This window comes from Rhinolophus sinicus, chromosome 15, assembly GCF_057876585.1.
Source record: "Rhinolophus sinicus isolate RSI-liver-muscle chromosome 15, RSI-T2T, whole genome shotgun sequence".
In the NCBI taxonomy this organism is placed as follows: Eukaryota; Metazoa; Chordata; class Mammalia; order Chiroptera; family Rhinolophidae; genus Rhinolophus; species Rhinolophus sinicus.
The window spans coordinates 51,078,637-51,091,806 of NC_142515.1; the positions used below are offsets into that span (position 1 = coordinate 51,078,637).

At 48.4% G+C, this 13,170-nt stretch overlaps 1 protein-coding gene across 2 annotated transcripts; it reads left to right on the forward strand.

Moving 5' to 3' along the window:
• Positions 1-6,317: 6,317 nt before the first annotated feature.
• Positions 6,318-12,238, forward strand: PLAU (plasminogen activator, urokinase). Of its 2 annotated transcripts, none has more exons than XM_019745836.2 (11): positions 6,318-6,454; positions 6,767-6,854; positions 7,312-7,345; positions 7,501-7,608; positions 7,937-8,111; positions 8,318-8,409; positions 8,596-8,812; positions 9,035-9,183; positions 9,824-9,964; positions 10,325-10,473; positions 11,149-12,238. In XM_019745836.2, exons 2-11 carry the CDS (start codon positions 6,798-6,800, stop codon positions 11,326-11,328), a joined length of 1,302 nt encoding a protein of 433 aa, XP_019601395.2. In that variant the 5' UTR covers positions 6,318-6,454; positions 6,767-6,797; the 3' UTR covers positions 11,329-12,238. The 2 variants fall into 2 exon arrangements, with proteins under 2 accessions (XP_019601395.2, XP_019601396.2); XM_019745837.3 differs by having other exon boundaries at positions 6,354-6,672.
• Positions 12,239-13,170: the final 932 nt, after the last annotated feature.

A 13,170-nucleotide genomic window follows, 5' to 3' on the forward strand; every position in this document is an offset into this window, starting at 1 on the left:
ATGAATGAGAACTTCCAAAGAAGTAACCTGAAATTGTGTATTTTTCAAACCTTCAAACTAGGTGATTCTTACTTGTCATCAGACAAGTTTGGAAAAAATAGCATTCATGAATATTTATTATTACAGATTCTGGGACCTACTCAACAGTGTAATTTTTTTCCCTCAGGGAGGAGTAAAGAGACAACATTATCAAAGTGATTATCAACACAGGGTTTGGAGTCAGAAACCTGAGTTTGACCTGCCAGGTGTTGGCTTTGCTGTGTGGCTTTAACCTCTCAGAGCCTCAGAGTTTCCTTATTCATAAAGTGGGAATGATATTGCATCTCCCTCATTGAGGATTAAATGAGATAATTCACACAGAACTGTTACCCAATGCCTGCTAAATATAATGCATCTCAATAAATAGATGCTATTGTTATTTTCCCACAGGAGAACCCTATGGTCTCCTAATCATATAAATATGGGTGAATAAAAAGGAAGACTGGCTATTGATGATTCCAGGGATCCACACAGATATATAAGCATAACCAGAAGACCCAATAATCCCTTCTCTGACTTTGTCATTAGACACAAAGTCTGCCTTGAGCTAGGTAGGCAGGAACCAACATAGACATGACTTGGACAGCTGGGGTTACCCTGGGATGACACCATGGGTTAGAAGTAGGATGATTCCCAGGCATAAGAATAGGCTCCCCCACCTTTCTGACTGAATGCAATACTGCCTCAGAGATGGTTCTCCAAACCCTGAAACCAACTATCATGTTTCCCCGAAAGTAAGACCTAGCCGGACCATCAGCTCTAATGCATCTTTTGGAGCAAAAATTAATATAAGACCTGGTCTAATTTTAATACAATACCAGGTATAATATAATATAATATAATATAATATAATATAATATAATATAATATAATATAATACTGGCTCTTATATAATATAATGTAATGTAATATAATATAGTATAATATAGGGTCTTACATTGATTTTTGCTCCAAAAGACACATTAGAGCTGATGGTACAGCTAGGTCTTATTTTCGGGGAAACACGGTAGGTCTGGTTGGATTCCCAACTCTACCATTTACCTGTAGTGTGATCTTGGGTAAAACTCTATGAGCATCAGTTTTCTCATCCATGAAATGGTGATATTAATAGTATCTTCCTTAAAGGCTGTTGGTAGGATTGAAAAAGAAAAGGAATGTGAAGCAAATAAAAGTTGGCTATTGTTATCTACCTTAAACAAGGAATAGATTATAATATTCTCTTGGGAAGAACAGATTTCCACTTCTTTAGTTCTTACACACTCCCCGCCACCACTTTTCTCAAAGTGAACAGGAGCCTCCTGGTTAGATTACTGTATACTGCTCCTTCCCCTCACTCTGCATACCTATCTCAGGGGGTCCCTGCTGTGCCCCTGCTCCCTGTTCCCACAGACTTCCAACCATTTCATCCTACAGTACTTGGTACCTTAGAAAAAGAGACTGACCTCTCCCCAGGACTTAGATTTAGCAGGCATTGGGTAACAGTTCTGTATGAATTATCTCATTTAATCCTCAATGAGGGAGATGCAATATCATTCCCACTTTATGAATAAGGAAACTGAGGCTCTGAGAGCTACCTCATCACGCTGCTATCAATCTGTGCTTGGAGCAAAGAAGTACTTTCTGCAGGTGGGTAGGAAGTAGGAAGACAAAGAGACTGAGGGTGGGATTGAGGGTGGTCAGGAAGGGAGGAGCAAAGATTCAGAATAGGAATAGAGAGGGTGGAAATGTGTCATGAAGTTCTGCAAAATCGGTGAATTCTGAATCTCATCATTTTCAGTGAATGAACTCAGATGATTCACTTCCCTTTATTAGTCCTCTATTTTCCTCTCTGTGTAATGGAAAGGGAAGTGCTTGCACTTATTTTAAAGACAGAGAAGCACACAGAGTTTAGCTGGGGAAAGCCATGAACACATGAAATTATACATGATATGGGCTATGGATGTTACGTTGGTTTTCTTCTGAACAAATTTTTGAGAATACTGGCTCCTGGCTGAATGTATTTCCTTAAATGTCCTTGACTTCTTAGCAGTTTTCAGGAAACCCAGCAGTTTCTGGTTTCCCATTCTAGCCTTTTGTTCCTGGGTATCTATTCCTTTAGCTTCCAGTGAAGCAGCCATTGCCATCCAACATAATAGCCTGGGATCTAAGCAGAAGTTCAAGGGCCTGGGCCTAGCTTTGGTTCCTGGTGGGACTCAGAATCCAGACAGTCTGGAACGTCATGACCAACACTCCTTTCAGGTAGTGAGTTCTTGATTTATTAAGTAATTGGGTTTACGCTAAGGATAAGGAAAAATTTGGCCAAGCCTCAAAATATTCATTCAGAGGTCTGAGCTGACTGGCCTGGGTGGGGCTAGGAATTGGGTCAGAGATGGTGAGGCAGGAAAGGGTGAGAAGGGTGGGTCAGGGGGCATAGGCTAAAGCTGTAGGGACCAACTCGGCCCCTCCATTCATGATGCTATTGACGACAGAGTATAACCTCAGGGTGCAGCCCCTGGGCTCTTTGCTTTCCATGAGTAAGGAAGCAAGTATGTGGCTTCCCCCGCCCCACTCTTTCCACTAGCCACTGGGGGCCTAGCAGCTTCCCTATCATGTTACAGGCCGAAGACGGGGCTTTCAGTACCTTCTGTGACAACAGCATCTTCCCCCTCAGCACTAAACACACAGAGAAGGAGACCTCAGACCCAAGGAAGCTATGTGACCAGCATTCAGCACCTCTTTCCCAGAACTGCAGAGGAGTCTACCTTCCCCTTGTGCAGGAAGAAAAGAGAAGAGCTTCTGGCGGCGGACACAGGAGAGGAGAGGGAGGGAGTAGGAGTCGGGTCTGTGGGGTTGAGCAGCACATGCAGCTGGCGAGATGCTGGGAACAGTTTACTAAGGACACAGCATCCCCACTTAACTGGAATCCTGGAATGGACTCCAGAGAATGCACTGGTCTTCTCGGCCAGTATAGCCATAATCAGGAAGGCAAGGCGTTCACTCAGAGTAGGAATTATAGTTTATAAAGTTCATCCTTCCATCTCCAGCATCTGGAACTGTGCCTGGCACATAGCAGGCCCATGATAAGTATTGAATGAATGAAAGAATAAAGGATGAAGGAACGCGTTCACCACACAAGCATGATCTCATTCCATCTGCACAGTGAGGCACAGGTAGAATAGGCTTTGCCTCATTTTGCAGATGGGGAACTGAGATCAAGAGAATAAGTGTCTTGTCTGAGATCATTTAACTTGGACGTGACAGATCCAAAGCTACATACTGCACTCTCTCTATGGTACCACGCTGAACAGTCTTGTTACAGCAGCTCAGCAACATATCCGGTGACTGGACATTAACTTCCCTTTGGGTCATGCTGGCCAGAAAACAGCCCTTCAGGGGTCCAGTTTCCTGGACACAGTCTCGGCCAAATTCAGACCTCCTGGTCCTCCTCGCACACCTGGCATCTGCCTGTTCTTTAATGAGCAGCTCCAGGAAAGGGTGTCCTTCTGTTAGTCTCTGTTGCCACATCTGATTCAGGAGATATGGATCCCCGAGGCACAGAGGCAGGGGGCTGGTGGCTTTAGTCTGGGAGTCCTAACAGAATGAAATCACATATATTCAGTTCCTTATTCTCTCACTCTTGGTAGAAACTTCAGATAACCTAAACCATCAAGTTGGTTCCTGGAACTCAGGCAAACAACTAACTCATGTAACAGCGAGGGCTTTCCAGGAGCTCAGAGCTTATAGCCTGAGGAGTGATTCTGGAAGGAGCTCTCCAAGGCCAGCGGGAGGTCTCCTCTGAATTTCAACATCTTACATCATCTGGCCCTTCTCTTCGCAGAATTCTGTGTTGTACCCCTCTCTTATGGAGGCGCTGAGGTATAGAGCACAGGAACGAGGATCAGAAAACCTGGGTCCTCGTGCTGGCTTTCCCACTCATCAACTATGTATCTTCTCTCCACCTCATTTTCCTCATCTGCAAAATGGGAAGAATGATCTCTAACATCATAAGGCACTTATGAGTTTAAAGAGGAATGATTTGTGTCAACGTGCTTTTCAGCACAAGACAGAAACGATGTCAGTACTATTTTTCATGGCAAGGAGAGAAAAAAAAAAAGATAGAGGACGGAAATTTCCAGGGTGCCCCAAAGCTCTCTGTTCCCACTTGTTCACTGATTCATTCATAATAAAGCACCTACGTGAGCAAGGGATGCACAAGTGCTGAGGGAGAGACAAACATATTTAAAATGTAGTCTCTGCTCTCAAAGAATTGAAAGACGAGCAGAGACTGTGCACCAAAGGATGGACAGAGATTTCAGAGTGTGGGAAAGATCATAGCGGGGAGGAAGTTGTGTGTCCAGTTGGAGGCTCTAGGATTGTTCAACCAGGTGAAGAGGCCACAGGAGGAAGGAGGGGGGAGAGGGGTGTCACACTCCATAACGGTCTCTTGGAGCCTCTTTGTTGGGGAGGAAATGAGGTCATCCTTCTCTCAAAAATCAGCATGACAGACTCCAAGTAATCTGGAGTCATGAGAGCTGCTGGGGAGCTCTGTGAATCATGGCAGACTGCTGGGAATTTCCTGATAACTAACCTAGGAGTTTCGGGGTAAGTCCTTAGGCTGCAACACCTCTGTTTACATTTTGGTCACGTTTATTTACAGTTAATCAGTTCTAAATCCAAACAAAACATGCCTAAGGCTGGTTCTGAGACTTACAGAACCTCTGACTTAGTCAATCCGCTTGGTGGCTGGCAGCACAGCCAGGCACAAACTGTCTCTGGAGGACAATGGGTCATCTGCCTCCCCAAAGCTGGATGGTTAACTTGCACTTTCCCCAGGCAGAAGCTGGCATCCTCAGTCCTCTGGCTGGAGCAGAGCAAAGAGGCTTTCCTCTTTCCTGTCCTCCTGGCTTTCTCCTTACCCTCCTCCTGCCCCTCTCAAGTGGATGCAGACCCAAAGTCCAGGTTTGCCAGGCTTCAAGATGCTATAGGCTTAGGTAGGGAGAGGGATCAAGTCTTGGGCCCCTAGTGAGTTACAGGGACTCAGACCCCACCCCTCCCATCATGGGGGGGAATCTTGCTGGGTGGAATCTATGCCTGAGGGATATGTTCCAGTGCATGGGCTGGAGTGCAACTGTGCTGCACTCACCCTGAGGCAGGAAGAGCAGGTTGAGTCATTTACACTTACACAGGGGTCTGTTTTTCTGGAGGCCAATCTTATTTGATAAGCAATTATTTTATCTTATTAGAAACAAGGCCCTGTGATGAAGGAGAACACTAAATACACATACATTTAAAAATCTGTAGTTATCTTTTTGGAATGGATGATACAAAGATGTGTTTTTAAAAATTTAAACAGTGTAAAATGAATCTTCTCATTCTTGTCCTCCAGTTCCCCAATTCCTCTCCTCAGAGGTCATAAAAAACTGACTACATTAATAAGTCTTTACTATTCATTGTCTTTATTAACTAACTATACACTAACCAATCCCGCAGATAAACATGTTGCTCACTATAGGAACTTCCTGAAAGACCCATCAACACTTCAATAAAAAGCATCAACAGTTTGTGCCCTAAGACTTTGTTTTCACAATCCTACAATATTGTGTCATGACCCTTATTCAATCCTTATCAAAGCCTCACTTTCAAAGACTACCCTTAAACCAAACTCCAAATTCTCAATAAAATCCAACCTTGCCTTCCCTCCTGCCCCATACACTACCAAACTCCCCTAAGGTGGTAAGCAATTATCTCAGCTTTGTCTTATTCACTTGTTGGGTTGATAATTTTTGGGGAGCGGGGGCATTCGATAGAAGCAGCCCCCCCCCCCTTAGCAGGTTTTTTTTGTCTGTTTTCAGCGAGCGAGTGTCACGTGGATTTTCCCATTGAGAAAAAGACTTCACAATGTATGAGCTGCGGACCATGTCCCTACACCCAGGTTTCTCATTCACTCTCCCAGGCAGTTGTGGGAGGAGGGTTGACAGGATGGAGAAGGGCTGATTTAGGGAACTGGGGGGGGGGCATCAGAGCCGGACCAGGGCGAGAGTACCGGGCGCCTCTCCACTCTGCAGTTGGGTGGGTGAGTGGGTGGGCTGCTTTGGAGCCCAGGCCCGGTGAATGGGAGGAGTGGCGGGGAATCTAGTTGTCTCCCTTAATCTCTCAGTTCGTCCCCTCCGCTGGGGACCGTGCAGCTCCTCGTCTTCAGTCTAGCTGAGGAACCACGCAGGGTCGGGTCGCAGCCGGCTCCAGGGAAGGGGAGGGCAAGGGAGTGGACTGGGCGATCCCGGGGCGGGGCCAGGGCGTGGGCGGTTCTTAATAAACAGCCCGCGCGGCGGGCTAGCAGCACAGTACAGAGACTGGAGCCCCAGAACCTCGCCGAGAGTCAGCGTTGTCAACCTGTCCCCGGTGTCCCGGCCACGCGCCCCTCCCGCCACAGCCGCTGGTGAGTGCAGGCCGCCCTAAGAGAGCTGGGCGGATGAGCGGCGGCTCCCGCTCTTGCAGACTTCCCTTCCCCCTACCCCGGCTGCCCCAGCAGTGCAGCGGCTGCGCACCGAGTCGCCTCTCTGCGTGTCCATGCGTCCCCGTGCGGGTGCCGGTCCAGGCTGTCCCGAGACCCCTGAACCCCCAGAGAGGAGAGACGACCGCGGGCTCGCCCTTCAGGTGACCTGGTAGCTCCTGCCCTGAACTGCAGTAACCCTCTCGGCCCGCCTTCTTGCTCCTCTGCTTCTTCCCCTGACTTCTCTTTCCCTTGCAGAACCGCTGTCTAGAGCCCCAGCCTTGCCATCATGACACTCCTACTGGTGTGCCTGTTCCTTTGTGCCCAGGTCGTGAGCAACTCTGAAGTGAGTGGCTTCTCTGCTTTGACTTATGGAGGCTGGAGGGGGCTTGCAGGACCCTTGAACAGCGCCCGGGAAAGGAAGGGGCAGCATAGGAAGCTGGAGTTCCCTGGATTCCATCAACAGCAGGGCCAGACCCCTCTGGGGGAGTAGGACAGGTGTGGCAGTGGGGGCCTTGAGAACCAAGGGAGTTAACACTTGACAGCAAGGGAGGAAGAAGCTGCTGGGACTGCCCCAGCCTGCTGGCATCTGATACATGAGGCTTGCTTGAATCAATCCATTTCTCTTGGCTGGAAATCTATGATCTTCCATTGAGGGCTAGTTAGATGTGAACAGGATGGGGAAGTGAGAGAGAGCTGGAGGAAAGGGTGAGTTTGGGGATTGGGGCCAGTTTATCCTCACCCTGGAGTCCCAGGAGCAAGGTACCCTTGGTAAACTTTCTGTCTCCCTCCATCTTTTCCAGGGCAGCCAGGACCTTCATCGAGTATCTGGTGCATGTGAGTATCCACCCCTTGCACAATATCTGGCTGCACAGATACCTTGGAAAAGCCTCAGGAGACAGCCCTTCCCTGTCCCTGATGCAGGGCTGGCTCTTCCCTTGCCTCCTCCCACTCTTCTTGCTTACCCGCTCCCCCTCCTTTGTGTTTTTCAGTGAACTGTGGCTGTCTGAATGGAGGAACATGTGTGTCCTACAAGTACTTCTCTAACATTCAGCGATGCAACTGCCCAAAGAAATTCCAAGGGGAACACTGTGAGATAGGTATGGGGATCCTGCCTCTAACTGGAAGGGGGTTGCACCAGAGATTTGGGGGCGAGGAGAGATGAGTGGGATGCCAGAGCAGGCAGGTGTTAAGAGCTGAAGGTAGAGTGGGGGACATTTTCATCCCCATGTGATATACACAGTCAAGCCTAAACACACATTGTCTCGTGAAGCTGTGGCTGCACAAATGTGAAGTGGGATGGAAGGAGACCCTTTCTAGTGTTTTCTGCAAGACCTGAAATCATGTGAGGTTTGGTAGGATCTCTAAAATGCCTGTCTGAACTTCCTCCTCTTTCTGACATTCTCTCATCCTCATACCCTTCCATAGATACATCGAAAACCTGCTATCAGGGGAATGGTCAATCTTACCGAGGGAAGGCCAACACCGACTATATGTCCCGGCCCTGCCTGGCCTGGAACTCTGCCAATGTCCTTCAGAAACCATACCATGCCCAAAGACCTGATGCCCTTCAGCTGGGCCTGGGGAAACACAATTACTGCAGGTAAGGTGGAGGCAGCAAGGACCTTCAGCATGGCCTCACAGAAGCCCTTATTACCATTCCCTTCTGCTTCCAGAATGCTGGCCATAGCATGAGAAAAGCAAGGCCTCTGGTTGAGTCTTCCTTGGAGGGGAGGATGCAGGAAGGATGCAGGGGAGGATGTCATTCTGTGTTGAGAAAACACCCCCACCCCTCCCCTCTGTTGCCAGGAACCCAAACAACCAGAGAAGGCCCTGGTGCTATGTGCAGGTTGGCCTAAAGCAGCTCGTCCAAGAGTGCATGTTGCCTGACTGCTCTTATGGTGAGTATCACAGACCTGGTTATGATGGTGAGGTGGGAGGGGACAAACTCATGTCCCCTTATTCCGTCACAGGAGTGGTGAGGAGGGAGGCCAGTCTGGCCTCCAAAAACTGGGAGGTCAGAGGATGAGGAGAGGGACACTTTATCCTACCTGCCTCCCTAAGACATTCCTTTCTTTCTCCTCCAGGGAGAAGTCCCTTTTCCCCTGAAAAAGCAGAGTTTCAGTGTGGCCAGAAGGCTTTGAGGCCCCGCTTTAAGATTGTCGGGGGAGAAGTCACCTCCATTGAGAACCAGCCTTGGTTTGCAGCCATCTATAGGAGGCACCGTGGAGGCTCTGTTACCTACGTGTGCGGTGGCAGCCTCATCAGTCCCTGCTGGGTGCTCAGTGCCACACACTGCTTCATGTACGTCCCTCTGTCTCTTCTTCCTCACCTTCCCGCCCTACCCCATATACATCCCTTTCTCCGTCCCAGCAAAGGATTCCACTTTAATTCTCCCCTCTTAGCCCCTCTCCGTGTGGCCCATGACCTTGGAGACAAGTCATGCTCTGAGGTCACTGCGTTGGGGAGGGGGAAGTGACAGGATCTCATGAGATCAGACTGTCTGACAGGTCTCCCCTCCCACAGTAATTACCAAAAGAAGGAGGACTACATTGTCTACCTGGGTCGGTCAAATCTTAACTCCGTTACACCTGGGGAGATGAGGTTTAGGGTGGAAAAGCTCATCTTGCATGAGGACTACAGTGCTGACACACTTGCTCACCACAATGATATTGGTAAGTGGAAAACCTTCACCTTCCGTCATGATGATGGCTGGGGAAAGAGGGGCTCAAGAAGAGAAGTGGGAGATTGAGGTTGTATCGGAACTTGAAAAGACTATTTTACAAAGGGAGAGGTGGGGAAGGGTTCAGAATAACATATATGAGGAGCCTGTGCTCCTCTGTAGAGTCCCTGAATTTCCAAACAGGTCGCTTCCTCCGGTGGCAGTGGCCCTATGGGCAGAGGGACGTACATGAAGCAGTGTGTGGCCCTATGGGCAGATGGCTTGGGCTGGGATCCCCCTTCCTTTGTTGGAGGCAGACTCTGTCTGTCCCCGGACATAGAACTTGGAGAGAGCATTGGGCTGGATTTCAGCCTAGCTACCTCAGCCAGGGCTTTTGCAGAAAAAACCAATACAGCTGTCTGCAGTAGCCCTGGTGATCCAAGCCTTTGTCATCAGCTGGAACAAAGCCCTTGTGGCATGGGACAAGGGAGGCTTGTTTCAGATGACATCCTACGAGTAGGCCTCCCAAGATGACCTCTGACCATAATTGACCTAGGGATAGACAGATGCTCCCTCAGCTTTTGGACGGGAGAGATGGTGACCACTTGACTGGGTGGTGATCTTTACCCTCTGACACCTTCCTCCTCCCCCAGCCTTGCTGAAGATCAGTTCCAGCTCCGGCCAGTGTGCGCTGCCATCCCGGTCCATACAGACCATCTGCCTGCCCCCAATGTATGGTGATGCTCTTTTTGGCACAAGCTGTGAGATCACTGGCTTTGGAAAAGAGAATACCAGTAAGTGACCTTTGGGGCTGGTTGAGAGAGTTGTGGGGGAGTGTTGTAACCCGGAAGTGAGCTCAGCTTGAGCAAGGGAGAACCATGGAGACAGAGATGGGAGCATGGTTGAGGCAGCAGATGGGTCCAGGAAGGGAGTGGGGAGGGAATGTTTAGGGAATGATGGGTCATAAAGGTAAATAGATGGGAGGGAGGCGGTGAGGGGCTATAGGTGGGGTAAAAACTCAGATTTGGGTGGAAAAAGAAAAGGGGCTTTCCCTGATAGGGATACTTTTTGATCCCCTCCCTGGCAGAGAGTCCCAGGGGGAAAGCGGGGCAGACACATCTTAATGTAAATTCCTCCATGTTTCTTCCATTTAGCTGACTATCTCTATCCAGAGCAGCTGAAAATGACAGTTGTGAAGCTGGTTTCCCACAGGGACTGTCAGCAGCCCCACTACTACGGCTCTGAGGTCACCACCAAAATGCTGTGTGCTGCTGACCCACAGTGGGAATCAGATTCCTGCCAGGTGAGAGTTCCAAACACCTCTCTCCATTACACCCAAATCTCCCCAGGGCTCCTGGGCATGTTTCTGCCAGCTTTGGGGAGCCTTTCTCCAGCCAAAGCCCCCAAGAAGCCAGAATCAGGAGCTCACGTCTCAGAAGGTTTAAACCAATCCTTATGTCTTTATCAAATATTTCTTATGAACCTGTGTCTGGCTAGGCAGTTCAGACTAGGGGAGGGAAAGGGACTGGGAAGAAACAATAGAAAATAATACAACTCAGTGCTCAGTGTGTGGTGTGAATTATAAATGATCAGATGTTTAAGAGAGGGAGGTGAGTGACAACTAGATGGTCATGGAGGGGAGGCTTTAAAGAGAATGTGACTCAGTTGGGATTCGAGAAGGCGGAAGGAAGAAAGGATTGTGTTTCAGCAGAAAGGTACAAACATGAGAATGAGCACAACATATTTCAGGATGGGAGGAGAAGCAGGGTCTGAGAATGTGGGTGGAATAGTGGCAGATAATAGGGCTTCGAGAGCCAGCGAGAGAATTTGAAACTTGATGTGGTAGAAAATGGGATTCTCTAAGGACTGACTCTGGGAAACTCTCCCTTCTCTCTCTCGGGCATGATTGGTTGGTAGGACCAGATGGCCTCCTCCTAACTTCTCGCAAGGCTCACCTTTTGTGTTTTTGGCTTAACAGGGAGACTCAGGGGGGCCCCTGATCTGCTCCATCCAAAGCCGCCTGACTCTTACTGGGATTGTGAGCTGGGGCAGGGGATGTGCCATGAAGGACAAGCCAGGAGTCTACACGAGGGTCTCACGCTTCCTGCCATGGATCCGCACTCACACCAGTGAAGAGAATAATGACCTGACCCTCTGAGGACCCCCAGGGAGCCACTGGAGGAGAAAGGCCCTGCCTACTCCCACGCTGACCGTTACTTTCACAGTAGGGCCATCCGCACAAGCTATATAAGGAAGAGACTGAGAAAGATAGGCTCTGCAGAGATGCCTTTGCTTGTGTTGCCCACTGGGACGAGCATTAATAGCTTTCCCCTCAGATACAGGCCTGGGTGCTGGGCGCCCAGATCCCCTCTGGCCAGGATGGAGGGGTGGTCCTGACCCAGGATGGTATGGACCAGTAGTTTGTCTTTTTCTGAACTAAAGCCTCCTGGAGATAAAACTGGCATCTCCTGTACATGGGTGGAAGGAGAGCCAGCTCCCCCAACAGTGGGCATTCATGAGGCCTATTGTTGGGAAATGAATAATTTCCCAATTAGGAAGTGTGACAGAACTGAGGTCTCTTAAGGGAGCTTGGCCAATGTGGGAACAGTGGTTTGTGGAGTAGGGACTCTAATAACTTGAGGGAAAGACTCTGACATTCCATGAATGTATCAGGAAATATTATATATGCATGTTTATGTTTGCACACTTGTGCACGGGCTGTGAGTAGACAGTTTGGGTAAGACCTGGTGTTTCTGTGTCTGAGTGTGAGTCTAGATATTTCCCTAAACTGTGGACTGTGATGCCACATAGAATGGTCTGTCAGGAGAGGTCTCTTTTTGGGGGCGTGGTGACCATTAAAAATTTCAGTTTCACTTTCACACAGATGTCCCTTTCTTAGCCAGTTATCCCTTCTAATTTTCCAGCTGAGTCCATCCAATCCTCACTGGATGGGGTGAGGACCACTCCTGTACACTGAATATTTAATAATTATATTCTGCTATTTTTATTTATATCTATTTTTGTAATTTTGAATAAAGATGATTAATAAAATATGATTTTTTTCTGAAGACTTTGTTTCTTCCCTGGTGCGCGTATGGGAGGGAGTGGGAAGCAAAAAAAGTAGAAAACGAGGCATATACCCCAGAGTTTCTTGTGGGGCTGCATCTCTGGACTTAATGGGGTTTTGGGAAGTAGAAGCTAGGAGAGTTGTAGGTCAGGCCCTTCATAGCACATAGGTACAAAAAAGTGCCACAAGCCAGTGCAGGCTGAGTGTCACCTCCCAATTCCTCAGCCTGATGCTTTTGTGCAGTGCACATCTTGTGCAACCGTGTATGGTGATCCTCTTTAGGATTCATTTCAAAAGATTTTCTTCACTCTGCCCCCAGCAATCCTTGGACTGACATCAACCCAGGAGGACAGCTACATGAGTGAAAATGCTGACCCCAAACCCAGCCCAGCTTGAGTATGGCATGCAGTGGACAGAATACATAATTTCCCATTATCTGTGTGTGGGGCCGGTGCTGTTTTCTTATATGCTAATAGAACCCATGACCAGCCAATGCTATCCCTAATATGAGAAGGCTCAGAATCTAAGCCTGGGTGATAGACTGATGGAGGTGACCATATATTTGGAACGAAGCACCAGTTTCTGAAGTAGTAGGGTGTGGAAGGCAACCTGGGAGATATATGTAGTTAGATGCCAAAATATTGGAGTTTCTAAACTATGTTAATGGATTTTGGCAAGTCACCTGAGAACCTTTTAAAAATATGTAAATGCCTATGCTCCACCCATAGAGCTTGTGACTCAGGTCAGGACTGGTGCCTGGGCTCATGGTTTTAGAAAAGCTCCTCAGATGTTTCTGTTAAGCACCCCTGATTGAATATCTTTTGGGGACAATTGGCAAGATTATGTGAGGTGCCCAGTAAATTCAAGATGTGGTCAGCATGTGTTACCTGCATGAACAGTGAGTTTTCTGAGTGTTGGTTGGGGGAGCAAGGT